The 26762-nt window shown below is 34.4% G+C and overlaps 5 protein-coding genes across 9 annotated transcripts; 3 read left to right on the top strand and 2 right to left on the bottom strand.

Moving 5' to 3' along the window:
- The first annotated feature begins 738 nt into the window (after positions 1-738).
- LOC120192366 (vacuolar protein sorting-associated protein 32 homolog 2) lies at positions 739-3276 on the top strand. Of its 2 annotated transcripts, none has more exons than XM_039195157.1 (8): positions 739-858; positions 998-1102; positions 1402-1501; positions 2008-2093; positions 2197-2288; positions 2444-2558; positions 2688-2880; positions 3070-3276. In XM_039195157.1, the coding sequence occupies exons 2-7, from the start codon at positions 1031-1033 to the stop codon at positions 2877-2879; spliced, it is 657 nt and encodes a 218-aa protein (XP_039051088.1). In that variant the 5' UTR covers positions 739-858; positions 998-1030; the 3' UTR covers position 2880; positions 3070-3276. The 2 variants fall into 2 exon arrangements, with proteins under 2 accessions (XP_039051088.1, XP_039051087.1); XM_039195156.1 differs by having other exon boundaries at positions 791-864; positions 1006-1102.
- Positions 3277-4174: 898 nt separating this feature from the next.
- LOC120192340 (arabinogalactan protein 41-like) lies at positions 4175-4745 on the bottom strand. Its single transcript, XM_039195128.1, has 3 exons — positions 4499-4745; positions 4347-4428; positions 4175-4245 (listed from the first exon to the last, which is right to left on the bottom strand). The coding sequence occupies exons 1-2, from the start codon at positions 4728-4730 to the stop codon at positions 4355-4357; spliced, it is 306 nt and encodes a 101-aa protein (XP_039051059.1). The 5' UTR covers positions 4731-4745; the 3' UTR covers positions 4175-4245; positions 4347-4354.
- Positions 4746-5393: 648 nt separating this feature from the next.
- LOC120192345 (probable LRR receptor-like serine/threonine-protein kinase At4g29180) lies at positions 5394-9568 on the top strand. 3 transcript variants are annotated; one of them, XM_039195132.1, is made up of 12 exons: positions 5394-5650; positions 5801-6835; positions 6922-7060; positions 7149-7220; positions 7292-7363; positions 7451-7531; positions 7643-7785; positions 7898-8118; positions 8198-8324; positions 8430-8504; positions 8609-8804; positions 8879-9568. In XM_039195132.1, exons 1-12 carry the CDS (start codon positions 5575-5577, stop codon positions 9327-9329), a joined length of 2688 nt encoding a protein of 895 aa, XP_039051063.1. In that variant the 5' UTR covers positions 5394-5574; the 3' UTR covers positions 9330-9568. The 3 variants fall into 3 exon arrangements, with proteins under 3 accessions (XP_039051063.1, XP_039051064.1, XP_039051065.1); XM_039195133.1 differs by having other exon boundaries at positions 7901-8118; XM_039195134.1 differs by having other exon boundaries at positions 5395-5650; positions 8430-8483.
- Positions 9569-9985: 417 nt separating this feature from the next.
- LOC120192347 (zinc finger CCCH domain-containing protein 20-like) lies at positions 9986-11115 on the bottom strand. Its single transcript, XM_039195135.1, has one exon. It carries the CDS (start codon positions 11083-11085, stop codon positions 10081-10083), a length of 1005 nt encoding a protein of 334 aa, XP_039051066.1. The 5' UTR covers positions 11086-11115; the 3' UTR covers positions 9986-10080.
- Positions 11116-15073: 3958 nt separating this feature from the next.
- Positions 15074-17103, top strand: LOC120192310 (inositol oxygenase 2-like). 2 transcript variants are annotated; one of them, XM_039195101.1, is made up of 9 exons: positions 15074-15232; positions 15318-15535; positions 15675-15879; positions 15980-16039; positions 16138-16190; positions 16335-16527; positions 16630-16708; positions 16810-16891; positions 16982-17103. In XM_039195101.1, the coding sequence occupies exons 1-9, from the start codon at positions 15202-15204 to the stop codon at positions 17006-17008; spliced, it is 948 nt and encodes a 315-aa protein (XP_039051032.1). In that variant the 5' UTR covers positions 15074-15201; the 3' UTR covers positions 17009-17103. The 2 variants fall into 2 exon arrangements, with proteins under 2 accessions (XP_039051032.1, XP_039051033.1); XM_039195102.1 differs by having other exon boundaries at positions 15115-15232; positions 15330-15535.
- The last annotated feature ends 9659 nt before the right edge of the window (positions 17104-26762 follow it).

A 26762-nucleotide genomic window follows, 5' to 3' on the forward strand; every position in this document is an offset into this window, starting at 1 on the left:
AATTCCCTCCAATAAGGAATTGAATTCCATCTATTCTTTGATGAAATTCACTTTTCCTCGTTTGATGGAAAGTTGAAGCCATGAGAGATTCCAATTCTCTTAAAAAACTTAAACCAAACATAAAAAATTGATGAAATTAAATTCTAATTTCTCCTAATTCCAAGAGATTCATGCCAACCAAACACCTAATTAAAAGTGATGGCTTGGATTTAGAAACTTAAGTAAGACAACCCTACAACTGAAATCTTATATGTTGGGGAGGGGGGTGATCTGTTGGAGCCAGGACTACATTTAGTTAGATATAATCCATATGGGCTTGATTACAATTAGGTGAGGTCAAATATAAATAATATTAAAGTTTAGTGACTTCAATATAAATTTTAAAAGTTTAAAAATTATTTTAAGAAACTTCAAAATCATTCAGATTCATCCATGCCCACACTAGTTCAATACTCATCAGGATAACTTATTAGATCAGGCGGTGAAGTATGCTTAGTTGGAGTATGTTGTCGCTAACTTTGCATGTAAAGTGCACCGTTTGTAAAAACATATATCTTCGAAGTTAAAGTGATTAAATTATTATTATTTTAACTGAATGACTAAAAACATGAATAAGACAACCGTTGAGTGATTAAAAATGTAATTTACTCTTTATAGATGGAGGGGACCTCCTTAAGGCCAATCAACGACTCCCACGCGCAAAGAGGGAACAACTTTTACTCGAACACAACACGCTTAAGGATTTTTTTTTAAATCACCAAATAAAATCCAATTTCCCCTAGTTTATCCCTTTATGCAAGGAATCTACAGATCTCTTTCTCGCTTGATTTCCAAATCCCTAATTTCTTAATTTTACAGGTTAGAGCTTCCCCCTCTTTTGCAATGAATTTTCCCTTTTTTTTCACGCTTGATTCAATTTTTTGATATTTTTCATGTTTCCGAGTGATTGATTATTGTTTCTTTGGATCCGATCTTATTGATGATTACCGTTGAATAGACTGCCAGGGTTCTTAATCGCGGAGAATCAACCATGCTTGGTCGGCTTTTTGGGAAACCCAAGCAGGAAGCGAATGCTCTAACCACGTTAGACAAATTAAATGAGGTATAACTGATTATGAAACCACTTTTTATTTTGTATTTACTTTTGCGTTGTGTGAATCGGTTATTTGCTCTGAATTCGAGAATTGGCGTTGATTTTGGGTGGATTGAATTTAGCAGTCACAAGTGGTTGGGACTTTGGGATTTAGATATAAAACTGAGTTATTGGCTGAGTGTTTAATGGAATAATAACCTTTGGCGAATTATTCAACTGTTTATTCACATTTTCCCGAAGGGATGTTTCCGATATCTGCACTTCGCTTAATTGGAATCCTATTACTTATATTCATCTTCATAATACAGACCCTTGAAATGCTAGAGAAAAAGGAAAAAGTACTTGTGAAAAAGGCTGCTGCAGAGGTCGAAAAGGCCAAGGAATTCGCCAAAGGGAGAAATAAGAGAGGTATGGTTGCATTGCATCTGCTCAATATTGATCGTTTTCCTAGTTTTCCACGGCTTCCTCTGTTGAAAAGAAAAATGCATACAAGTTTTAGTGAAACTTATTGACTTTGTAATTATTGGTTGTTTCATGTTTGATTTCTTGATAGTTGTGCGTAGACTGTAGACATGATATTGAACTCGACTACCAGCAGTATCATGCAATAACTTGTAGCTTAATTATGCAGGAGCTTCATGATAATTATTCATATTTCTTTAGTATATTACGGTTCTTTTCCACTATAACCCTGCTCCCAGTGTTTTCTTATGCGCTAATGCCAGATTAGCTGTTAACATGCTAAGATATGATTCTGAATTCCAGATATGTATTGTGCTCATCCCTTAGAAGTTATACATTCAAAGATCTTGTCCTTGTAGAAAAGGATTAAGTCATTTAGTTATGTATCATCTAAAACCACGATGGCTACATCTATAGCGAACTTTGCATTCATTAATGCTGTTCTTATGCAGCTGCTATACAGTGCTTGAAGAGAAAGAGATTATATGAACAACAAATAGAGCAGCTTGGGAACTTCCAGCTTCGTATTCATGATCAAGTGAGCTTGGAATCTTGTTATTTTTAGTGTGTTAGCACTTCCCTTGGATGTTTTTTTCCCTATTATTTTAAGGATGCCATCACTTATATATCAATTTTTGCAGATGATAATGTTAGAAGGTGCTAAAGCTACAACCGAAACTGTAGATGCATTGAGAACTGGAGCAGCTGCTATGAAGGCAATGCAGAAAGCAACGTATGTATTCCAATAAATTCTTCATCATTACCTTGTCATTGATGTTTGCTGACTTGCGATTTATGCCATCTAAATTAGAACTTATTTTTGGGCCTTCATGAATCTCAAGCTGTGGCTAATTCTCACTTTTCTACTGAAATTTGTGTTCTTTACAGGAACATAGATGATGTTGACAAAACAATGGATGAGATCAATGAACAAACTGAAAACATGAAACAGATTCAAGAAGCACTGTCAACTCCGATTGGAGCTGCAGCTGATTTTGATGAGGTCACTAACTTTCCGATGCACTTGCTTGTATTCTTTTGTTTTTTTATTGCTACTTATCTATGCTTATGAATACCATGTCTAGAAGTTATACTCATCTAACAACTGAGTTGAAAACTTCTGATGATGTAGGATGAATTGGAGGCGGAACTTGAAGAACTTGAAGGTGCTGAGCTGGAAGAACAACTTCTTCAACCTGCGACAACCGCTCCTGCAGCTCCAGTCCACGTACCTGCTGGTAGGCAACCAGCTCGACCCGTTCCTCAAAAGCGTACTGCTGAGGAAGATGAACTTGCAGCATTGCAGGCTGAGATGGCACTTTAAGGTAATTCATTTTATTTCAGTTTATTCCTGGGAATTACATAAGAAGCTTAAATAAAACATGGCTACTCGATCTGATGGTGTATAGTTCACCATTCTTTTATGCTAATTATTTATTTGATTAGTTTCTTGATCTGCAGGGATCCCGTTCTTTTATGCTAATTATTTATTTGATTAGTTTCTTGATCTGCAGGGATCTAGTAGCGAGCTGGTTTTGTTGATTGGAGTACCACGGCCGCAGGTCATGTTGCAAAACATGAAAGAGAGGTCATTGTTGTATTATTGAATCTTCTGCTTCAAATTTGTGTGCATTTAAGGTTTGACAATGTACATAAAGATATTTGCTTATCTAAACGAAGCTCCCTTATCTTTTGCCATTTTAATAAAATATTTTTTCCTATATGGGGAAGTCTCTCATGTCCCCAAAATACCAGAGCATCTATTTTAGCTCTCAAACATTCACTCTTTTTGGGTCTCTCTCGGCGACTCTCTATAAATTAGAAAAAATAAATTATTAGAATATTTCATAATAACCGTCTCTTTTGTCGTGGAATTTTTTTCTCTTGATTGATGCATTGTTTTTTAATTAACCATGGGTAAATACAAGATAATATCTGTTTAAAGATAACTCTTAATCTTTCAATATTAAAAGTTCACACTCTTAATATCTATGGTGCTTGAATTTAGGTTCTCAAGAATTAATAACAATTTTCTTTTATCACATAGATTACTTGATTATTTGAAAATAACTTTAATAATTAATTATAATTTAATCTTACTTTTTGTATATAATTAATCATCTATTTTGTGTAACTTTAAACGCAAGTAAAAACCACTTTAAGAAAAAGGAATAGACTTCTCATTTTTTTAAAAATGGTTTTTTTTAGAAGTTTAAAATGATCTATCGATAATGTTTACTAGTAGAAACTTTTCATAGAAGTTACATTGTTATACTTAGATATTTATTTTAATTTGAATAAAATATATTCCTTTCAAAATTTTAAGTTAAAAAGCTTTAAATAGGATGTAAATTCTATGTTAAGTAATGTGAATGTAAAGTTAGAGACTTTCAAAGATGCAAAACTAAATTATTAATTAAGAAAGTACAATTTCTTTTTTAAAAATTTTAAATTTAAAAAGAATGTTATGGTTTTAACATCTTTATGTTTATCTTTGAACACGAGACATGTTTAGTGCTCCTTTGGGTGGTTTCATTGTGGAAGGTGTTTTGTTCATGAACAACGATACCAACATGTAATTTTCGTTCTTTGGAGGAAATAACGAAGAAATCAAAACTAAAAGAAGAGGGAATAATTACAAGCTCTCATCGCAAACAGAAGATGGAAAAAAAAGCAGTCTGAACGAAGATCTGGACCAAGGAAAGAATCAATTTTTAAATGAAATATCGGCAAATATATATATATATATAGAGAGAGAGAGAGAGAGATAGAGAGAGAGAGAGAGAATCACCATCAGCATCAGTGAATGATATACGTGATCACCAGAGCAACCAGCATCAAAATACAAGCAATTCCCTGATCAAGCGTCGCCCCTGCAATACCGAAATCTCCATTAGAAAAACACCAAAACAATCCGATGAAAAACACCGAGAGAAAACAAACCATCGCTGGTGGGTGGAGGTGCAGGAGCGAGGCTCTGAGCATTCATGGAAGGTGCAAACAGATTCACCGCCAATGCAACAACGGCCATTACTGCAAACCCGACTCTTAAAATCTCCATTCCGTCTTCTTCTACTTTTGTTTCTGGAATTTGATTTTGAGAACGATGAGAGGGTTTAAAAAGAAGGCGAGAAGAGGGAATCTCAAGGAAGAAACGGCCACTCTGGCTTTCCATTTCCAATGTCGTGAGAGAATCAAACAGAGTTGATGGGCGCCACGTGCACCCAATTGACGGTCAGAGTCCAGCTATTGTTTAGCCGTGTTCCCTGGACGCGTCCAATGAATGATGATGACCCTTTTTGTTAATTAGCATAGCAACAAGCAGAAATGATATGAGTTTTAGTACAATATTTGTTGGGTTTACATAATAAATGTCTTTTCTATTAAACTGGGCCATAATCCCCTCATGTTTACAGCTTAGATTGATTTCTCGGTTAATTTCATCTAATTTGACAAGTGTATTTTTTCTTTCTTTCTGAAATTTTATTTGAATTTAAATTATTTTATTTGATCTGGTATGTGATAAAATGAATACTTAATTGACATTTTTTTAATATTTCCCCCAAATTTTACTTATTTGACTTTTTTAAAATGCTACCGATTCAGTGACCACATGCTAATATATGAATACCGAATCATTTCATTCCCTTTCTCTATGGAAAAAAAAAAGTGGAAAATTCAACGTTCAACAGCTTTAATTTATTTTAATGCAACACCATGGGAGAACTGTTTCAGTTGAAAATGTCTGAATCCGCCGACAGCAGCCATGATATTAGTTTACAAAAAAGAAAAGTCCAACAAATGGATACAGCTTCTTAATTTATTTTAATGCAATACCATGGGAGAACTGTTTCAGTGAAAATATCTGAATCCATTAACAGCAGCCATGATATTGGTTTACTAAAAAGAAAAGTCCAACAATTGGATGAATTTCCATTAAGCTCTTGCTTCTGAGATTTGTGTTCTCCATCAATCTCGTTGACCTAAACAAAAAGAAGAAGAAGAAGAAGAAGAAGAAAATGTTTGTTGGGTACCTTCCTCCATTGTTGCTTTCCCTTGCTGCTGTTCTTCTTGTTCATGGCCAACTCCAAGCAGGTTAGTCGAACTTTCTTCCTGTTCAAGATATCTCACTTTTAGCTTGTTTCTACTAGAGGGTTGTTATTAAAATTTTATATGTTTGTCTTTCTTAACATAAAATTTTGTGTCTGATTGCACGAACTGAGAAATTTCCTTCTTTTTCTTTAGGGTTCATAAGCATTGATTGTGGATCACCTGAGAATCTCAACTTCGTAGACCCTGACACTGGTATCAGTTACACATCAGATGGAGCATACATCAACACTGGGATCAGCAACAACATTTCTTCTGAATATGCTTACCCCAACAATCCAAATCTACCTTATCCACTTTCAGATCTCAGGAGTTTTCCTAATGGTAATAAGAATTGTTACACCTTAACACCTGCAGCAGCAAAGGACAGTTTATACCTGCTCAGAGCCTCGTTCTTGTATGGAAACTACGACGGCCAAGAAAAGCCCCCGGAATTCGATCTTTATCTCGGTGTTAACCTATGGTCGTCGATTAAATTCCGGAATGCTTCCGATGTCGTAACGACAGAGATAATTGGTTCTGTGGTATCAGATACTGTAAGTGTTTGCCTTGTAAATAAAGGTATTGGAATTCCTTTTATATCAGCATTGGAGCTTAGGCCACTGAATAGTTCAATTTATGGTACTGAACTTGGGAAACCTGTTTCATTAGTACTCTTTGAAAGATTTGATATCGGGTATGCAAACGGAACCGGTCGGTACAAAGATGATATTTACGACCGCATCTGGTCTCCCTACAATTCTCCTTCTTGGGATGTGATTAGTACCTCTTCAGAAATTAACAGTAATGAAAATGGATACAGAGCTCCATTGGAAGTCATTAGAACTGCTGCAACGACTCGTAACGGTAGTGATCGATTGGAATTATCGTGGACAGCCGATGACGATGCTAGCAGCTTTTATGTGTACATGTACTTTGCCGAAGTGCAGCGACTTGAGAAAAACCAGACAAGAAAATTCAATATATCCTGGAACGGGTCCCTAATGTTTGGGCCTGTCGTCCCTCTGTACATGTATGCAGCCACCATATCAAACTCGGAAGCCTTCACGAGGAAAGAACATCGGATTTCAATATATAAAACTGATGATGCTAACCTTCCACCTATTCTGAATGCCATCGAGATTTACGTGGCCAAACAACTGGATGAATTGCCAACGTTTTCCGTAGATGGTGAGTTTCCCATTGAACCACTCTACATTTTCACCTGATCTAACTGAAAGGCCGAAGTTAACTCAGTTTCGATTCCTTTCACACAGCTGCTGCTGTTCTAACTATCAAAACAACATATAAAGTAAACAAATGGTGGGTGGGGGATCCATGTGGACCAAAGAATTATACCTGGGAAGGTATCGAATGCAACTACAATGTTTTGGTTCCTCCAAGAATCGTTTCTCTGTAAGGTTTCTTGCAATATCCTTTTCTCATGAAATCATGTCTTTTCTAAGAACATAAAGAGTTTCTTGATTTATTTCAACAAGGGCAGTAACTTGAGTTCAAGTGGATTAAGTGGCAGGATATCTACTTCATTTGGAAACCTCTCATCAATGCAGACCCTGTAAGTGGTACATATCATAGCACCAATATTGTCGAATCACATCTCCGATACTAAACATGACATTCTGCCAGGGATTTGTCGAACAATCACTTGACCGGACCAGTTCCCGAGTTTCTGGAAGAACTTAAATCTCTGAAGTTACTGTAAGTTATGGAGCAATAGGAGAGTAATACCAACGTAATGAGGAACAAATTTAAAACTGTAACAATACTTACATTGTACTTCTGTAGGAATCTGGAAGGCAACCAGCTGTCTGGTTATGTTCCTGAAGAACTTCTAGATAGGTCAAAGGCTGGACTACTTACTCTGAGGTCTGTGTTTTCGTTTGTCGATCTTCTTTGTCTTTCCAAGTAAAAGTAATGTAGTGGAGGAAGATAGAACACATAGAGAGCATAATCTAACTACATTTTACTTGATTCCAGGGTGGATGAACAGAATATTTGTAGCTCAGGTTCATGCAAAAAGAAAAAGAACGTTGTTGTTCCGGTTGTTGCATCAGTATTATCCGCTTTGGTGCTCTCGGTTGCTTTAATTCTGTGGGGACTACGAAGGAAACGAAAACCAGGTTGTTGCAGACACGAATTTTGTCAAGATGTATCTCTGCTACAAAATTTCTATAGAATTCCATATTGCACATTCTGATGCTACTTTTCTGTTTGTGTACTTGTTGCACACAGCAGAGGCTGATGTCTTCAATGGTGAAGGAAGGCCGTTGCCATCAAAGAATCGGCAGTTCACCTTTGCTGAGGTTTTGAACATTACTAGCAACTTTCAAGATGTCATTGGCAAGGGAGGATTTGGGACCGTGTATCGTGGAAAACTGAAAGATGGCACCCAAGTTGCAGTCAAGATGCTTTCTACTTCATCAAAACAAGGGTCAAGAGAGTTCCAGGCTGAGGTATGTAATATTTCTAGCCCCTAGAATCCGAAAACAATATAGAAATGTTTGACATTGTCGGATACGAGTCGTATTGCAGGCTGAACTTCTGATGAGAGTTCATCATAGGAATCTGGCTTCATTCGTTGGATACTGCGACGATGGAAGCAATATGGCACTCATCTACGAGTATATGGCCAATGGAAATCTGAAGGATTATCTCTCATGTATCCTTGTTTCATGTCACGAACTGCATATGCAATCACCCCTGCAGTTTTACTGCATCCTCACTAAATTTATTATCAAATTATGTGACAACTTAATGCTTAAAGCTAAAAGCTCGAGTTGGGAAATGAGACTCCGGATAGCAATCGATGCAGCACAAGGTGCCTACGGTTTCAAAAAGCGTACTTGCTCCGATGACACCATGTCGAAACAATCTTGAATCAACTTCAACCAGATGTTTATCCGTAGTTTTTATCAAATAAAGCTCTTTGATTTTGATTTGCAGGTCTAGAATACTTGCATCATGGATGCAAACCACCAATAATTCACCGGGATGTGAAAACAGCCAATATCCTCCTAAGTGAAAACATGGACGCAAAGATTGCAGATTTTGGTCTCTCAAAGGCTATTGTCCCAAGTGAAGGCCACAGTGATTTAATAGTAACTACAGTTATGGGCACCCCAGGATATCTAGACCCAGAGTATGTCTCACCTGTTACTCTAAGTTTCCGATTATGGTTTCGAATTACGATGTTTTATCAATTCGTTCTTTCAGGTACTACAATACTCGAAAGCTAAACGAGAAAAGCGACGTGTTCAGTTTCGGGGTAGTGCTGTTGGAGCTGATCACTGGACAGAATGCAGTGATAAAGAAAGAAGAAACGATGCACATAGTTCATTGGGTGATACCTCTGATTAAAAGAGGGGATATAGGAAGCATAGTTGATCGAAGACTGCACGGCGAATTCGATCCAAACTCGGTCTCGAAAGCTTTAGAAGTGGCAATGGCTTGCACTAGACCTAAATCGTTGCACAGAGCTACCATGAGCAGTGTGTTGAGTGAGTTGAACCAATGCTTGGCCCTGGAATTGACTCACAATAGGGAAACAAAGGACAGGTGCAGCAAAGAGATTGACATTGGATCATCGACACCATCATACGATTCATCTGAAGTGTATTCCATCAGTACTGCTACGGACTCCATTACAAGCCCATTTGCAAGGTAACATGCATAAGAGTTAAATTACTTGATCTTGACTCGTAGTATGTAAATCAAAATAACGAGGCCCTCAAAATCAAGTTGATCAAATAAAAAAGTAGTTAAAATCATCGTCTTTATCATCCCTCTAAATGGAGATGCGTGGCCACCATTTTTTTACTAGATCTAGTGAATACTAGAGACTTCTAGCTTTCTCCTTTAGCCGCTATGTCCCACCTTTGCTAAGCATGAACGAAGGAACTCGAACAATACCATCTCTCTTCATTACTCTGGATTATTATTAGAGAAAATTACATCCTTAGTCCCTATTTAAATTTATATCAATTTTAATATTAAATTTTAAAATATTTTAATGCTTTTGATTCTTAATTAAGACACTGAATAATTAAATTATTAATAAAATGATAAAGTAATTGTCTCTTCTCATTTGTAATATTGTAACTACTAATTTCTTCGATTGCCATTTATTATGAATAGGGATCAGTATTAAAATATTTGCTTAATTAAATTTTCATAAAAATCAATAAAATTTAATTTCTTCAAATGATCATGAGATTAATTTTAAAATATACGATAAGAAAGAATTCATCTGTCTAAAATTTAATTACACAGATGAATTTTAAAATATATGAGATTAATTACACGGATTCCTGAATTAGGGAACAAACATTCCAGTTTTCTTCTCAGATGCTTTTAACACCGAGAATAAAATTCGAAATCCATCAGAAATCAACGAAAACGACAAGACGTAACCCGAATCAATCCCTGAGCAAGGAATTCTCTTTACTCAGTTTCTCGAACATCATGGCACGTATATTCCTCCCAGACTCGACTCGCTCCGCCACTGGCTCTTCTTCACAGGCTTTTTCCCATATGTCCGAGTACCCAATCCCAGGAGTAGGCGTATTAGGAAGGCTGCAGAACCCGGGTCGAACCACCGCCTCTCTCGGAGACCCGAACCCAGGAGGAGGAGGTGAATAACAGCCTACTTGTGTGTTCCAAGAAGTTAAAGGTTGACTACCAAGTTTCAAGTTCCTTAAAGAAGCTACCATCTCGTTCATGTAAGTTGAACCCAGTGATCGACTCATCGACCGAGACATAGGCGGTGAAGGCTCAACACGAGGACTCACCGGAGGCGAAAAAGGCAGCGGTTTTGCACAAGAAGGTGAACGGGAACCATCATATGAATCAGCTGATTCCACGACCCTGAGCTGGTCCGGACTGTGAGCAAAGAAACAAACCCGACGCTTACAACCCAACCCGTCTTTGCATAACTGAGTACGGTAACGATCCGGGTGTAACCAGCACTCAAAAACGCCATGAGCGAACTCGCAAGAGTCACCTTTCCAACAGCTCCCTTTCTTAAAATCAGGGCAAGGATTACAAGAGTAATGATACTTCCTCGGGTCTCTCCGGCGAGCTTTTTCACCAGGATGAGCGTACGGACATTCAACCCAGTCATGTGACTTGCCACGTGCACATCTTCGTACTTTGAACTCGAACATCCTGAAATGATCGCACGAGCTAGCATTAACCGGTGAATACGGGTTGTTCAGACCCGGAATCTCGGAATCCAATCGGGCATCCGGTTCGTTCGACGGCAAGTAACGTTGTAGCGCTGCTAATTCTTCCTGTATGTAAAACGGGCTGCCGGCAGCATCGTATTTGAGGGGAGAGTAAACTTCTGCCGTTGGATCATCATCGTAGTTCGGCCAAGGTGGAACGAGGACCGTTCGATCTGGACGATGAGTTGCTCCGATCATTGTTAAGTATGGTATGTAAATTAAATACTGGTGAACGGGTTTGGTTGCTTTATATAACGTAGAAGATGACGATGTGAAATGGGTGCTTTAACTGTGGTGGGGTAAATTCTAGAGCTCTGTTTTTGTATGTTTGCACTTTTTACAGCGGTAAAAAATGAATATAAGTGTTGGACTCACGGTGCCTGTTGTTTCGACAATATTTGAAGGTTGCTTGAAAGATCGCCACGTTTAAAGCATTCCAGCAACGTGGCATATAGATGAGACGTCCCGGAAATGCTACGGTGACACAGCTGTGAGGTGATCGAGGCTCAGGAATAATTAATCCAGGTAGGTCCTACGTGTTCCAAAGGCGGTGGAGCTTTAATTGTCCTTTTTAATCTTCCTAATGGCCGAAAGGGTCATATTTATTACCTCCTAGTAAGCTATAGGATTCACAAAGTTTAGTGTTTTTCTTTTTTCATTTAATTTAATAATTTAAATTCAATATTACAAAATATCATAATTATAACATTTATTTAATAAAATATATCATTTTTAAAAAATTATACAACTCGAATTAAATATATAATTTTAATCGTAAATACAATAATATCTTTTGTTAATCAACTGAAATAAATTTAATCAGCAAAAATAAACAACTTAGCTACCAGAGCACTGACACTTAATTGAACTGGACGACATAAACATATGTAAACTGGTGCCATTGCAAAATAACTCCTATGGCATACATGTTGGGGATTGCTTGCACAGCTTCATTCATAGGACCTTATTCCTTTCGCCAGTACTACAATAAAAATGGATAAATAAACAGATTTGGAGACAAATAATTACTAATTACACGTAGAGTAAAATAGATTCGTCGGCCGTTAACACTTCTTCCTTTTGATTTAAACGTAGAACTATGATCAGTGAGAAAATAATCATTAATCAATATTTTTCTATATTAGAGAGAGAACACAAAATAGAAAAGAAATATTATATTGGAGAGAGAACATACTAGAAAAGACTTTTAATATAGATGGAGCTTGAAAGAGAAAAATAGAGAGATTTCATCTTCCATCTTTCTTTGAGTATAAATACTTTGATTATAAGGTGATTGATGTTAAGCCTGTAATTGCAATACATATTAAGTTTATCCCTGACGAATTATGTATCCAAAATTTAATAAAGAAAAAGTGGTCATTTAATAAATATGAAACTTTAAATAAATAATAAACAAAAATGTGATATTCGAATGACGTTCTTGAGAGTCTGCACGGGAGGTACAACAGATATAAAAATAGAATATGGTGTATTTCGTTTTGGATGAGGGAGAGATAGTACGGCTTCACTAAATTGATAACAAAGGATCAAAACGTAGCAACGACAGCCCATCGTGGGTGAGCCCACGCCCCCAAACGAGGGATGCAACAGAACTTTCCCCAAGTCTGCAATGAAGAAAACAAAGCTAAACATCAGCATGACGGGCACTAGTGTTTGTATTGTTCTGTCAGTGTTGGGGAGGGGACAAACCGTGGATGAGGGCAGTGGGATGGAGCCAGTCTTAATTCAGGTAACCTGCGGATGGCTTCGGCACAATAGGGGAGGTGTTCGACCTGTGGCTCGTCAGGATCAGGATCGCTCTCGTCAACACACTCAGCGAGTAGCTCGGAGCATCACCAGATGCTCATCACTGTCTTGGTTAGCTTCTCGTATTGCCCTTTCTTCAGACGAGCCTATATATATAATAAGACATTTATCAAGCTTTCCTTCTCATAGTCCCTATAAGAGCATATGAGACACACTTTCGTTAAATCTATTAGACTGTGCCAATAGTACATAATGTGTAATAAAAGGTAAACTACATCTACAATCACTAATACTTTAGTAATTCGAATTAATGTTCAATACAATGTTAACACACTCTTAAATTATTATTGATATCTAAATTAACACGATCTTATATTATTTTCTTAAATAAATAAAATTACCCAGTACGATATTAATACACATCATTATAATATTGATCATAAAATGAACAAGAACATTAACACTGAAGTTTGAATAAATAATCTTTCTAATGATTAAATTTATTCTAATAAACTTCTAACTCCAGATGAGGAGCAAATCTAAAGGGGACAAGCAGGGGCAGCCCCTAGATGAAATGGAAAAATTGTTTTTAAGATCCTCTTGAAATTTATTAATTCAATTTAATCATTTTAATATTAATAATTTTATCCTAACTCCTTAATTAAGGATTCCAGAGTCTAACCGGGTAGTGCGTGTTACATCAGTAAATTGTATTTCGAGTCACGACTCACTTCGAAAGTCTCATTTCCGGGAGAAAGGGATGGGGTCCAATTCCAATATTATACAACCTATTATACAAATTGAGTGACAAATTAGCATCTCAATGGAAAAAAAAGGTAAAATCTTAATGCGAAAATGACACAATATTTTATTAGAGAAGGAAGGAGAGATCCCTCGTCAAAATGGGTCTCATTTGCTCTAGGGTGCGTTTGGTTAACGGAATGTAAGATTATCAGGAATAAAAGATTATCAGGGAATAAGATTACTAGAAATATTGTATTTTGTGTTTGATTGATTTAGTATGAATGTAAGATTACCGTGTTTGGTTAAAGAAATAAAAGATTATTGGAATGTATATTTTACCAAATTATCTTTATTATATATTTGTTTTTTTAACAAGTTTAATTCTACTATAATATTACTATAATTAATTTATATATTTTCTTTAAAAAATTTAAATTCATAAAATTTATATTTTTTTTACAAAATTGAAAAGATAAATAAGTTTAATGAAAGGGTAAAATTTTATTTTAACCCCTGCACTTTATATAAAATTCTAATTATAGGCTTTTTTTGGTAAATCTAAAATAGTTTAAAGATAAATTTGTAATTAAACATTCGTAGAATTTTTATTATTCGAAAAAAAATAAATTTTAAGGGAATTTTAGTCCAAAATACCGGTAATCCAACAATACCTAAGAGAAGGAAGATAATAACATTTCCGATAATATACCACAAAAAATCCATTATTAATAATAAAAGATTACAGAAGGCTGAGAATATTAGACAACCAAACGAGATAATGAGATTTCATTCTCCCGATAATCTCAGATTAATCTCAGATTACCTAAACCAAACACCTTTTATAGTTTTTATCGGAATAGGAACCGTTTATGATCTTTCTATTTCATCATGTGTTTCTTATTTTATTGATAAAAGATGAAGGACGGGATGTATGCATCAGCAAACACAACTCAGCCGTTGACTTGCAACCTACTCCACCATCCACTTCTTCCACCACAAAAAAGTCAAGATATTCATTGGTCATGACTAGACGCTGCGTCAGCTTATTGTAAGATACGTTATCCACGTATAGCTGAGTCAGCTTATTATAAGATACGTCATCCACGTATAGCTGAGTCAGCTTCCTACTCCATTTTTTAATCAATTAAAATACTAATGATCAGATATTTTTATTTTAAAATCAAATTTAATCAATATCGTATATATCTAAAGAGTGTTTAAAATAATAAAAAGTATTAATAATAAATTTATAAATAATTTAACAAATAAATGTATTATTAAACTGATTTATTTATTAGATAAAACTGTCGGAGGGCTGACGTGTGATCTTATCGCGCCAAAAGACAGATATTTCAAAGCTGTATAAAAGACCGCGTAAAGGTATTAGTTCTATACGTGGAAGAATATGATTGGATATTGAATTCACGCGCGAGGGAGTCTAGTGTGATTAGATCATAATCTGTCAACTTTGTTTCGTTTAGATAAAATAAAGTGCTTGGTAAAGAAAGTAAAGAACGGATTTTTATTTTCAGTTAAGGACATGAAACATTCCAAATGACAGGGAAGGACTTTTTCCCTTGTTTGTTAGTATATAAAGGTTTTCAGTTGAGGACACAAAAAATTCCAATTGACAAGGAAGGACCTGTACTGGTTTTACTATAAAATCCCCCCTAATATCTACCAGATCACACAACAGCAACAACTTGAACGGATTATTGGTTCATTTTTGGCTTTTCAGACAGCAGTTTTCTCGTCTCTTTCTTCTTCTTCTTCTTTTTTTCCAAACATTTTCTCGGAGGGAAAATGACTATCCTCATCGAGAAGCCTGCGCTAGGTACCGTTCATTGTTTCTTTTATTTTTCCTTTTCATGGAATTTGCAGCAATGATCACTTATTGCATTTGTTTTATGTTCTAACGGTGTCTCAAGCAGATTCCCAGAATCTTGTCGAGGAAACCAAGGAATTGGTGTTGGACGGTGGATTTCCGGTGCCGAAATCTTTATCGGGAGATGGATTTTTTGCACCGGAGATCAATTCATTCGGCAACTCCTTTAGGGATTACAATGCAGAAAGTGAAAGGCAAAAGAGCGTGGAGGAATTCTACAGACAGCAACATATTAATCAGACATATGATTTTGTAAGGGAAAAAAAACATAAAATATGTTAGAATATAATGTTTCCGGCTAGTCGATTAATCTGTATCGAATACCATTAAAAATACATTTCTCTGGATTTAATTTAATCATTCATAATGTTAAGATTCGAAGACTATATAGGTGCAAAAGGTGAGAAAAGAATATTCAAAGCTGGATAGGATGGAAATGAGCATATGGGAATGCTGTGAGTTGTTGAATGAGGTTGTGGATGACAGTGACCCTGATCTGGATGAACCTCAAATCCAGCACTTGTTGCAATCGTCTGAAGCAATTAGAAAAGATTACCCCAATGAAGATTGGCTGCATTTGACTGCTCTCATTCACGGTACGTTCACATTCGAGATCTTATTTAAAAAATATCAAACTCTATCCTATACATATCGAATATATATTCAAATATATTTATTTTTCTTACTTTCGTGTAGATCTTGGTAAGGTCCTTCTTCTACCCAAGTTTGGAGGGCTTCCACAATGGGCTGTTGTTGGTGAGTTTAGATCATAATATAGTTCAAATTAGATTTTTAATTATGATTTTTGAGTAATCCAATCTAATTAAGTAATTAACCAATGTCCAATGTTGTAGGCGATACATTTCCTCTTGGGTGTGCCTTTGACGAAGCCAATATTCACCACAAGGTATTTCTCCCTCTTCCTTGAAAAATTACAGGGTAAAATACACCATCTTATTTAAAATGATTGTTCTGGTCACTGAATTTTCAAAAGTTACAAAATGATCATCTTTACGGTATAATAAATTAAAATTCTTTATTTTATTTTCAGTATTTTAAGGAAAACCCAGATCACAGCAATCCCAATTACAAAAGTAAGAACGGAATTTACTCCGATGGCTGTGGGCTTGATAATGTTACCATTTCATGGGGGCATGATGATTACATGTATTTGGTGGCAAAGGAAAATGGAACCACTCTACCTTCGGCAGGGCTGTTCATTATCCGATATCATTCACTTTATCGTAAGAACATATATACATGTGTTTATAAAGCTTCGATTTAGTCTATATTTTAAATTAAAATTATTATTTAATACCATCATTAATTAAAAAATAATCATGCAGCTTTACATAAGGAAGAAGCATACATGCAGTTTCTTAACGATGAGGACAAGGAAAATTTGAAGTGGCTGAGAATCTTCAAGTACGTTTCAAATGTTTAATTTTACATATGTTAGAGCTTGCGACGATTTGATCCGAAAAATTTACGATTCCGTCCGTTTGATGAAAATGTTAATTTTACAGCAAATATGACCTCTACAGCAAGAGCAAAGTCCCTGTTGACGTTGAGGAAGTGAAGCCGTATTATCTTTCACTTATTGAAAAGGTCAGTAAAATTCTGCGTTTCGATTCAATTTAATGGATGAATTTCAGTTTTTGTGTTTAGAAATTGAAAATTTGTCCATTTCTGTTTCAGTATTTCCCAGCAAAGCTCAAGTGGTGATACCTTGGAAAGATATTGGCAAATCAATGGCGGCTTGGCGCTCTTGGTTTTCTTCACCAAACTTAATAATTTATTTTATGATGAGTTGTGTAAAAAATAAACCCAGAATTCTTCCTCCTTATGTAAGCAAAGCTGAGCACAGCTTTATTGTTTATTAATGGAGATAATATCATTTTCTTTTATTAGTATATATTTCAATAAGCAGTATCTGTTACTTTATGATGTTTTCAAGGAGATAACATTGGTGCTCATCAGTACATAATTCTCCATTTGACACTGTATTAACTGGCAAGGGTTTCAGTTGATTGTGGATTCTTTGTGCAATTATTCAGATAATTAGTCTTGTTTGCAGGGGAGACTTGGTCATTTGCATGGCAGATATGAGGATGTCTAGAACATAATTTGTTGATTAGATTAATGGTTTAGCTGCGTACCAGTAGTGGTGGGAAGGATCAATCTACATCATTCTTTCTATTATGGCCTATCAACTTGCATCGTCTTGACATACACACCATGCAGGTAACACCCTCAACCCGTATCTGACCCGAATACGAATCTGATGTGTCACATTGACTTTTCAAAACTTGTCTCTTTAAAAAAACATGATTTTTTTTTAACTTTCGTTAAATAAAATTCGTTATTTTACATAAAAGAAACCGTTTGGTTTTACAAATCCTATCAGAGCATATTCAACTCTATCAATTAGTATATGCCAACTATATTCAACATAATAAAATACAAAATCACATCTATTTATTTTCTGATCTGAACTTTGTAAAGGAGAGCTGACCTGTCTTCCTCCTCTTAACGTCTCTTCTCGCTTTTCGGAACCTACGTGTGAAACACTCACACACTAAGTCGATGACTTAGTGAGGCATATAAAATATATAACGTAACCATGACTCCTAACAATGAATGCAAATTTTCTACTATCATATCAAACAACCTCATATACACTTCCATGTAATGAATATATACATACATATACATCATCATATCATCTATGTTTATATATTGTTTCATGTCCATAAAGTCTTGTGTATTTATCCCACTCAGCTTATCACATTTTCCTATTATCATTTAATCCTTTCTTCTATATAATTCTTAATCATAAATTCCTATCCCAAAATCACATATTTTATCCCTTATTTCATAAGTTCTATCTATCATATACCCATAGGTTTTGGTGACATGTTCTATATCATATTCTTGTATAACAACTCCTTATATACCATTAATTCATTTTTCGTATAAGTTATCACATAAACATATATATTTTAGTAACTTATCGTAAATTAACTCCGATAATATTTTCATTGAAATATATAGTCTTCCTATACGACTTATCTCATATATTCTTATTCTTATCCCTATATATATATATATATTTTCTATTTGATATATTATTTACTTTATCTCTATTCTAGTATAGCTTCCATTATACTATTTCACTCACAAAATATATTTCACACTACAATCTTAATTATTCTATTCATATACTCCTATAATTCACTCCCCCATTACATATACTTATGGAGTTCACAACATTTCTCAAGTAATTACTCATAAATTATCATATAAGCTCATTTTATTTCCTTATAATCCAACATATCAAACAATCATAAATTATAACATTAAACCATGTAACATGTGCAATACATTCAACCAATACACTCACTTCCAATTACATAATTATATAACAATCATATTACTTCTTATTTATATTATATCTTTACTGACCCATGTACACTTTGGAGAACTAAAGATATGTGAGTCTATTGAGGTTGTGCATTATGCTGTCACCACAGCTCATATAAATGCACCGAAGTGCCACGTAGAATTGCACCGAAGTGCCGCGTAGAATTTCACCGTAGTGCTATATAAGATGTCCCTAAGGACCACGTAGAAAATTCCTTAAGAATCATATACATATGCCAAGGACCAAATATGTGTCTCAAAAGACCTCATACATGTTCCAACTATACCTATAGCTCTCATATCATATAACATGGGCATTTTCACTTATATCATTTCATATATACACTTTTATATCACATGTCATATAAGTTCATAGCTTCTTTCACATATACATGTAGTCACATAGCTTTTTTTCATATTCTCATAGGATCACATAGCTCATATCTTATACTTTGTTTTCTCATGTTCACATATATCATGTCATATGACTCATATCTTTCTCATACAGCCACATAGTTCAGTTTCACATATGTTCATATATATAAACATCACAGAGCACATACTTCTTATATCATTACATACAAAAGCATGTTAACACACATAATTATGCATACATACAATTCATGTCATCCATATACATATAATCATATATTCATGCATTCTAACATAGGAAATAGACTTATCGCAAGTCTTGTTTCCATTTAACACCCTAAACTAACTAATATGCACTCACCTTGGCCTCACTAAGTTCCAATCCACTTTTATGATTTCCTCTCTTTCGATCGAATCTTAACTTGATAATCGTTCCGGAACTTGTTCGTGCTCGATATCTACATAAATATACATTTTAAGGTAATTATCAGATATTTACACCTTGTAATTTGATGCTAATAACATGAATGAATTTGACATACCAATATTCACTTTTTTCTTTAGGGGTGTACCAATGCACTATGTATGCATCAGTACATAAATTAGGTTCGAAATACCCATGCATCAATGCACCCCTTAATGTATCGATGTACCTTCAAAATTGGTCTTAGTGCATCGGTGCATATTCATAGTGTACCGATGCACCTGCCCAGAATAGGTTATTTCACCCAAAATTCCTCAATACTTTACCCAATTTTTTTATGTATAAACCCTTTATTATGCTATCAAACTCATCTATAACCATTATAACTAATTTCTAGCATTCCAACACCTTTTAATCTCCTATATTTCATCCAGATTCTTAAAGCTAATAATCGTACCAAAATATCAACATGATCCAAATTCAATTCTAATGCTTTAGACTTCTTAATTCTTCTTATATCAAGTCAAAAATATCATCAAAACCCTAAAAACCAAACCATAACAAAATTCATCTTTAAAACTCTTTTTACAAATCCTATCATAACTCACTCATCTTATTGTTTTAAGTTTATATAAGTTTCCTTAAGCTTATATAACTGTAACACCCCCAACCCGTATCCGACCCGGATACGAGTCCGAAGTGTCACATTGACTTTTCAAACCTTGACTCTTAAGAAAAATCCCGGGAAATTTAAAACTTTATTTAAAACAAAATACAGACTTTATCAGAGTGCTCGTACTTAATGACTTATTACATGCCAACACTTTATACATAACCAAAAACATACTTTATCAAATATTTCTGATCTGATCTTTTGGTAAGGAAAACTGACCTGTCTTGCTCCGCATCACTCCTTACTCTTCTCGAAACCTACGTGTGAAACAATCACACGCTAAGTCGAAGACTTAGTGAGGCATAACCACTTATAATGCACTTTAAAACATATATTGATACATGCATGTTCTGTTCTATCATGTTATAGCAATTCCAGGCATTTTTCATATCGTATAGAATCATATCAGATTAATCGCAGTAAATTCATACATACACATACTTCATCATTCACATGTTATCATATAATCACATACTTTTTCAATCAAACACTATACACACAACATCATATAATTTCTATAGCATTTATCATACCACTAACTTATATTTGTTCATATCTCTGGATTAGCCCATGTATATATGTGAGAACTATCGATATGTGAGTCTATAGAGGTTGTGCACTATGCTGTCACCACAGCTCGTATAAATGCACCAAAGTGCCCCGTAGAATTGCACCGAAGTGCCCGTAGAATTGCACCGTAGTGCCCGTAGAATGATGTCCATAAGGACCACGTAGAATTCCTTAAGAATCATATACATATACTATGGATCAAGTATGTGTCTTTCAAGACTTCACACAGGTTCCAAAGGATATACATATGTCCTAAAGAACCGAATAAACCCTCGACTCTTGGCATGCCAACTATACCCCTAGCTCTCATGACACATAACATGGGCGTTATCATTTATTTCATTTCAAATATACACATAAACTTGTAATTCACTTTCACATATCACGTATCACATAGCTTCTTTTCATATGATCACATAGTCACGTAGTTCACTTACCCGTAGATCATTTCCATATAATTCACATGTCACATATGTCATGTTTTCATATAATTTCTATCATTTCTCACCCAATCACCTTTATTCATATAAACATACTTATCATATCTTGTTCACATAAGATCATATACTTCATATAATATATCGAAACACCTAGAACACTTTCACGTAGCTTATAGTCATAAGTTTTGTCTCGTATCATATACTTGTTTTCACATATATATTTCCTATCAATTCTCATACCATCACATAATTCCTTTAACATACATAACATATCATGTAACATTATAATAGAAATACTTATAAGTCATATCACTTAAAGCACATATACTTATAGTCACATTGCTTATATCTTAATCATATGCCTTCTCTTAAACATATATTCACATGTTCAGGTAATTCACCATTTCATCACATAATTGGGTATTCATATAACTCATTTCATTTCATTTCATATCTATCTATATATATATATCCTCAAGATTATCCTAATATAAATCATATAGCACTCTTATATTTCGTATTCATCTAGGGCAGACTTATAAACATATCTCACTTCTATTATTTCTATATAATCTAATATGTTACTTAATTCAATTTCTTATAGCTCTTATAATCTTCTCATATAACTTCACAAATTTCTATCATTCAACCCATGTGTTATAGTTTTATTTAAACCTATGAATCTTTCCCATCTAGCTTATCTTATACGTTCATCTTATCATTTATGTTCAAATCCCCTAGTTGGTGTACTATTTTCACTTCATCCTATAGATCAATATTATCCAGTTTATTTCACTTATCATGTAAAAAAATATAATTATATTTTACTATGATCACATAGTTTATATCTCATACTTTGCTTTCTCATGTTCACCTATATCATGTCATATGGCTCATATCTTTCTCATGCAGTCACATAGTTCAGTTTCACATATGTATATATATATATACCTTATATAGCACATACTTCTCATGACATTACATTCAAAAGCATGTCAACACATATATTCATGCATACATACAATTCATGTCATTCATATACTTATAATCATATATTCATGCATTCTAACATAGGAAATAGACTTGTCGCAAGTCTTGTTTCCATTTAGCACCATCAACTAACTAATATGCACTCACCTGGCCTCACTAGCCAATTTCAATCTCTTATCTTTCCCTTGATCGATCTTACTTGCCAAACGTTCCGGAATTGCTTTATGCGTAGAATCTACATAAATGTACATTTCGAGACCATCATTAGATACCTACACCTTGTAATTGGATACTATCAATTTAAACGAACTTATTAAATCCATATTCCCAATTTTCCTTTAGGGGGAATCGGTTCCCCCCTATGGGGGTATCGGTTCCCCCATGACATACTGGAAATTCTTGTTCGTTTGAAGGGGTATCGGTTCCCCTTGAATGGGTACCGATTCCCCTTGCCCAGAAATCATATTTTGAGCTCGAAAATCCTTCATTTTCAGCTCAACACATCATACTTCATTCCCTTTAATATTCCTAACTTTCATACACATACTTAAACTCATTTCTACTCCATAATCCCTTCTTTAAACTCAAAATTCTATCTTCCATATAAGATTCAAAAATCATACCAAATTTCCAATGTGTTCTAATTCCAATTCTAACACTTCCTACCTCTTAATTTAATCCTTGACAAGTCAAATTCAACTTCACAATCTATTAACTCCTTCCATATCAAAAATTCACTTAAAAACTCATTTTTCTTAATTTCTCATAACTTGTTAATCTTTGAGGTTTAAGCCCCCTAAAGCTTTCCTTAATCTTTCTTAATATCCCAAGAATCAAAACAAGCTTTAAAACGAAAGAATTAACCAACTAAAGACTCACTTACCTTATACCAAGCTTCACGGTGGAGAGGAGGAAGAAGAAAACTGAAGAATGCTCTGGACTCTTCTTCATACGTGCTTATTACCCTTAAAAAAAATTATAAAAATCTTTCTGGTCAAATGACCATAATACCCTTAATTTCCTTTAATAATTACCAAATAACCTTCAATATATATTCAAATAATCATTGAATTCTTTCATTCTTCTACTTTAGTCACCAAATTCTGAAACTTTACAATTTGGTCACTAACCCGGTATTGCGGATGTTACAAATCTCCCCTCCTTTTAAAAAAATTCGTCCTCGAATTTTTCACTAAACAACTTAGTAAGAACATATCTTCTAATGTTCTTATGTTACTTCTTTTACTTAATCCTTCTTTCTCTTAGTTCTTCAACTACCTTTTTCCTTTATACATCCTTATCATGTTACTTATCATATAACCAATAGCATCAGTTCTTATCACTCAAAATCCTTAATCAATCAAATTCTTTATCAATCTTTAATTACCTTATAACCATACCAAACTTGTATTTCGTCATCATTTGACCAAAACTCAACTTTAAATCTTCTTCAATGTGATTAAACATATACTTTAAGGAGTCAAACAATATTTTCACATCACCTTGCACACTGGTCTTATTTCCATATCAAAAATTGTCCTCTTACTTCCATATTTATCGTATATGATCCTTTAAATCAATCCCTTTCATTTCTTTATTCCTTATTCCTTATACATTAATCATATATTTCTTTTCATGTTCACATACTCTTGTCTTATTACTTATACTCATCTTTATGTACCAATCTTCATTGCATCCTCATTACTTTAATAACCCATTTCTTATACATAACTTCATTCTTTATCATTTCTTATACTTGTATTTTCCTTCCTGAAGGTTCCATGCAAATACTTATCTCAGTTTCTACATCATAGTTATCTGCTCAGAATATACAATCATATTCAAATTCACATCATAATCAATTAACTCCACTTTGTCTTTTCCTTCAGTCTTATAACTCTATCACTTTTACTCTGACAACTAGTCAATAATATATGTTCAATCTAGGGTACAAACCCTAATCAACTAAACACATACATCCTTTCAAATCGAAATTATCTTAAAATTCGCTTACTCAACTTATCAATTTCACCCCTATTCTCATACATCCTGAAATTTCTTTTGCTCAAACTCAACATTCTGACTTCCTGTGTCTTATAATCTGATCATCGATATACACATTCTCAAACTCTTCTTATCAATCCTCCGCTTTATTTAAAGATACCAATTCTTACTTCCTTTTCCTTTACTATACCTCATTATTATGATCCAAATATGCAACTGTATCCAGATCCATTGCAGATCTGGTTATCATATCCTGACAATATTTTATATCTTATAATTCCAGTACATTTCCATCGCATATTCTTGTTAGCTAACGCTAACTTTTCCGTCTTAACTGCAAATCCTTATCATATAAACGCTCTGGCTTATACACAATGTTATTCCTTCATTTCGAACTCATAAGCTCTGACATATACATCTTATACGCTTGTCACTGATACACTTATCCTTGAATTCTTCTATACGTAATCATCACGTCATTAGATCTTTTTAACATTCTTATGGTGACACCCGTTCACCATCTTCTATCTTATTCACATAATAGCAAAACTACTCTACATCGTTTTTCCAATTCCAAACACTGAAAATTTTCTATCATTATTCAGATATGATTTCAGCTTTCTGAAATCAACTTTTGATCTTACTAGGCATTTCCTGAGGTGTCCGCACTTCATCCTGCCTGGCCAGGGCAAGTGAATAGCTATCACAATCAGGAATATCACCTTTCACTTACTTCGAAATTATCACGATCGGATTTCTACTGTGTTAAACTATTCTTATTTTATTAGCAAGACAACGTATTCCTTACACTATCAGATCAGAAATTTTTCAATCTATGTTGGCATGTACACCTTTTATGACCTTTTGGACTTCGGTTTATGCCGAGAATCGGCTAAACCATGGCTCTGATACCATTAAATGTAACACCCCCAACCCGTATCCGACCCGGATACGAGTCCGAAGTGTCACATTGACTTTTCAAACCTTGACTCTTAAGAAAAATCCCGGGAAATTTAAAACTTTATTTAAAACAAAATACAGACTTTATCAGAGTGCTCGTACTTAATGACTTATTACATGCCAACACTTTATACATAACCAAAAACATACTTTATCAAATATTTCTGATCTGATCTTTTGGTAAGGAAAACTGACCTGTCTTGCTCCGCATCACTCCTTACTCTTCTCGAAACCTACGTGTGAAACAATCACACGCTAAGTCGAAGACTTAGTGAGGCATAACCACTTATAATGCACTTTAAAACATATATTGATACATGCATGTTCTGTTCTATCATGTTATAGCAATTCCAGGCATTTTTCATATCGTATAGAATCATATCAGATTAATCGCAGTAAATTCATACATACACATAATTCATCATTCACATGTTATCATATAATCACATACTTTTTCAATCAAACACTATACACACAACATCATATAATTTCTATAGCATTTATCATACCACTAACTTATATTTGTTCATATCTCTGGATTAGCCCATGTATATATGTGAGAACTATCGATATGTGAGTCTATAGAGGTTGTGCACTATGCTGTCACCACAGCTCGTATAAATGCACCGAAGTGCCCCGTAGAATTGCACCGAAGTGCCCGTAGAATTGCACCGTAGTGCCCGTAGAATGATGTCCATAAGGACCACGTAGAATTCCTTAAGAATCATATACATATACTATGGATCAAGTATGTGTCTTTCAAGACTTCACACAGGTTCCAAAGGATATACATATGTCCTAAAGAACCGAATAAACCCTCGACTCTTGGCATGCCAACTATACCCCTAGTTCTCATGACACATAACATGGGCGTTATCATTTATTTCATTTCAAATATACACATAAACTTGTAATTCACTTTCACATATCACGTATCACATAGCTTCTTTTCATATGATCACATAGTCACGTAGTTCACTTACCCGTAGATCATTTCCATATAATTCACATGTCACATATGTCATGTTTTCATATAATTTCTATCATTTCTCACCCAATCACCTTTATTCATATAAACATACTTATCATATCTTGTTCACATAAGATCATATACTTCATATAATATATCGAAACACCTAGAACACTTTCACGTAGCTTATAGTCATAAGTTTTGTCTAGTATCATATACTTGTTTTCACATATATATTTCCTATCAATTCTCATACCATCACATAATTCCTTTAACATACATAACATATCATGTAACATTATAATAGAAATACTTATAAGTCATATCACTTAAAGCACATATACTTATAGTCACATTGCTTATATCTTAATCATATGCCTTCTCTTAAACATATATATTCACATGTTCAGGTAATTCACCATTTCATCACATAATTGGGTATTCATATAACTCATTTCATTTCATTTCATATCTATCTATATATATATATATCCTCAAGATTATCCTAATATAAATCATATAGCACTCTTATATTTCGTATTCATCTAGGGCAGACTTATAAACATATCTCACTTCTATTATTTCTATATATAATCTAATATGTTACTTAATTCAATTTCTTATAGCTCTTATAATCTTCTCATATAACTTCA

This window comes from Hibiscus syriacus, unplaced genomic scaffold (genome assembly GCF_006381635.1).
Source record: "Hibiscus syriacus cultivar Baekdansim isolate YM2019G1 unplaced genomic scaffold, ASM638163v2 tig00116974_pilon, whole genome shotgun sequence".
Lineage (NCBI taxonomy): Eukaryota > Viridiplantae > Streptophyta > Magnoliopsida > Malvales > Malvaceae > Hibiscus > Hibiscus syriacus.